The 3,141-nt window shown below is 42.7% G+C and overlaps 1 protein-coding gene across 1 annotated transcript; it reads right to left on the reverse strand.

Annotated features, from left to right (window-relative positions):
• Window positions 1–307: 307 nt before the first annotated feature.
• On the reverse strand, window positions 308–1,606 carry LOC138885612 (protein MAIN-LIKE 2-like). The gene is made up of 3 exons (XM_070166576.1): window positions 1,229–1,606; window positions 1,082–1,139; window positions 308–381 (listed from the first exon to the last, which is right to left on the reverse strand). Exons 1-3 carry the CDS (start codon window positions 1,604–1,606, stop codon window positions 308–310), a joined length of 510 nt encoding a protein of 169 aa, XP_070022677.1.
• Window positions 1,607–3,141: the final 1,535 nt, after the last annotated feature.

Below are 3,141 nucleotides of genomic sequence, written 5' to 3' on the forward strand. Positions count from 1 at the left end.
ATAACCCGGCTGATCTTCTCCAAGCGCCACAACTCCAAAGTCCTCATCATGTCCCTCAACAGGTGGGTCGACATGTGTCTCAACGCCCCCTTGATGGGGACCACCTCCTCGCCGTCCCCCGCGACCCCGTGGAGCACCCATACCTCGTGGGCTACCCCTCCCTTATGCCCTACCTCTGCCTCGTAGGACACCCCTACCCCGATGGTAGTCCTCTGGCGCCGCATACTGAGCCTCGTGGTCCAACCTCACGGCATCTCTCGCCTGAAACAGGGTCCGACGAGCCAACTGTGTCACCCGCCGGCCATAGTCAAAGACTGTAGGGATGTCGGTATGCTGCTGCATCTCCTGTCCCAACTGGTAAAGGTGATGATGCCCAATAGCCTGTGAAATATTTAAAATATTAATTAAATAACGCAATATAACAATTATACGATATTAATAAGCCAAAAAACATACCAGTGCCTCGTGTCTCCCGGCGTATGGTCTGTAGAGCTCGACAAGTACATGAATGGGGTTCCCGATAATCAGTCGGGTGTGACGGCGGTACCATGATGCATATATATGAATAGTGGCCTCCTGGGTAAATGTAGGTGCTGGCGGAATACGGTCAGCTCGGTGCTCCTCCCAAATAAGGACCTGCTGCTCTAGCCATCCCATATATATATCGTCCAGCATGGCACGGTCATCCCGCTGATAGTGTATAGCCACCCATCCAGGATCCCTAGGTATAGGCTGGGGATGGTGAAACTGGCGAAGCACACGCTCTGTGGCATGATACTCAACCATATCGAAGAAGATCATCGGGACGAAGGTGCTCTAAAGCATTCGATCGACTGAGCAATAAAAGGGCAGCTGAGCTACCAACTCGTCGCTGTATGGCGTCCAGATGAACTGCCAAATAATAACATAAAAGTGAGTATGCGCAACACAACTCAATTTAAGCAAGTAAGTGTAGGTACATATCTACCTGTCCGTCCACCAGCATATCTAGCACATCCCTGATAAGGGGGAGATTATGATGAGCATCGGTCCCTCGGTAGTTCCCACCTAGAATCTTGAGGGAGAAACGGATAAGCCTTACCAGGCGTAAGTGCTGGTAGAGGTGGCTGCAACGACATGATCCGCTGCCAGGCCCAAACCTAAGATAAAAGGTTGATGTAAAATTTATGAGTCATTTCGACCATATAGAATTCGGAGAAATGAACAGAGTATTCGAAAATGTTGTCACCTGTAGGAGGGGCAGAAAACCACATATGTCCACCGCTGGGCCCATGCTCGCCCGACACATGCTCCTATACAGGTATGCAAAAACAGCAGCACCCCAACTATACTGGGGTAAACCATCCAACTTCTGAAGATGATGGAGAAAGCGCATACTCACTTTACTCCCCGAAGTGTTCGGTAACAAGACACACCCGAAAAGCAGGAGCAGCGCCAACTCCATGTACCTCTCAATATGGAGATCCTCCGTCTCGCCGGTAATGTCTGGGTGCAAAAACGCCATATGATCTCTGATGGCTGACAAAGCAACGCGACTGCCCCCAGCGTCACCCTGAGGTCTATAACCAGTAAAATGCATCATCATATCCAAAAATTGTGCACGCATCATGGATCTAATGTACTAGGGCAGTGCTACGGCCCGTCCATCTACGCGCAGCCCGTACAAAACCTGAACATCCTCCAGCGTGATGGTGGCCTCTCCAGTGGGCAAGTGAAAAGTGTGCATCTCCGGTCGCCACTGCTCTACCAAGGCCGTGATGAGAGACCAATCAAGTTGCATCCGTCCAAGCTCAAAAATCGTATAGAAGCCCGTAGCCTGTAGGCGCGTGACTACGCGGGCATGGAAAGGATGCTCCCCGATGAACTCCCATAAATCGTCAGGTCTCCTGGGGCGGAGAGGCTGCATCGATAGCTATCCCTCCCATACAAATGAGGACCTATGGTCGCCCTGCAACACTAGTAGCTGATCCTCGGCAGGTCCGGGATGCGCAGGCGGAGGAAAGTCCATGTCGTCTACTATAATTTAAACAAATTAATTGTGTGTGTTAGCTTAATAAATTAAATAATTAATTATGTTTAAAATTGGATTGAATAATTATGTACGGGTTCCAGGCTCGATATTTGAGGCCCGGTAGCACCGAGTTATCCTTAATTATTATGCATGTTAATTTCAACATTTTTAGAATTGTGCCTGTTAGCTTAATAAATTAAATAATTAATTATGTTTAAAATTAGACTGATTAATTATGTATGGGTTCCATGCTCGATATTTGAGGCCCGATAGCACCGAGTTATCCTTAATTATTATGCGTGTCAATTTCAACATTTTTAGAATTGTGTCTGTTAGCTTAATAAATTAAATAATTAATTATATTTACAATTGGACTGAATAATTATGTATGGGTTCCAGGCTCATTTTTTGAGGCCCGGTAGCACCGAGTTATCCTTAATTATTATGCGTGTCAATTTCAACATTTTTAGAATTGTGTCTGTTAGCTTAATAAATTAAATAATTAATTATGTTTACAATTGGACTGAATAATTATGTATGGGTTCCAGGCTCGATTTTTGAGGCTCGGTAGCACCGAGTTATCCTTAATTATTATGCGTGTCAATTTTAACATTTTTAGAATTGTGTGTGCTAGCTTAATAAATTAAATAATTAATTATGTTTACAATTGGACAGAATAATTATGTATGGGTTCCAGGCTCGATATTTGAGTTAATTTTACAACATATAGGAATTTGTTACTTTTGTAAGTTTATTGTTATAATTAAATAATTAATTTTGTAAAGTGTAATTGGATAGAGTTTGCAGTTACTACATACTTAAACTACATAGACTCTACGTTAAAAGGCTCTACATTTTACTACGCTAAAAGGCTCTATATTTTACAACACTAACAAGCTCTATATTTTACTACAGTAAAAGGCTCTATATTTTACTACGCTAAAAGGCTATTTATTTTACTACGCTAAAAGGTCACTATTACATATAAAAACAACTAACATAAAATACAAATATGAACAACAAACAAAATAAATAATATTAATTTTTTAACAATACAAATAATTTATCAAATTTTAACAATTTTTTGTACCAAAGCTAATAAATCAATCCGGGTATAAATAAGATACAAA

This window comes from Nicotiana sylvestris, chromosome 2 (assembly GCF_000393655.2).
Source record: "Nicotiana sylvestris chromosome 2, ASM39365v2, whole genome shotgun sequence".
Classification (NCBI taxonomy): Eukaryota; Viridiplantae; Streptophyta; class Magnoliopsida; order Solanales; family Solanaceae; genus Nicotiana; species Nicotiana sylvestris.

Coding starts and splice junctions, on each gene's coding strand:
- LOC138885612 (XM_070166576.1), bottom strand. CDS start 1,606: ATGCGTGCACAATTTTTGGATATGATGATGCATTTTACTGGTTATAGA. Junction 1,140..1,228: donor GTTTTCTGCCCCTCCTACAG/GTGACAACATTT, acceptor CTTTTATCTTAG/GTTTGGGCCTGGCAGCGGAT. Junction 382..1,081: donor TCTACCAGCACTTACGCCTG/GTAAGGCTTATC, acceptor AATATTTCACAG/GCTATTGGGCATCATCACCT.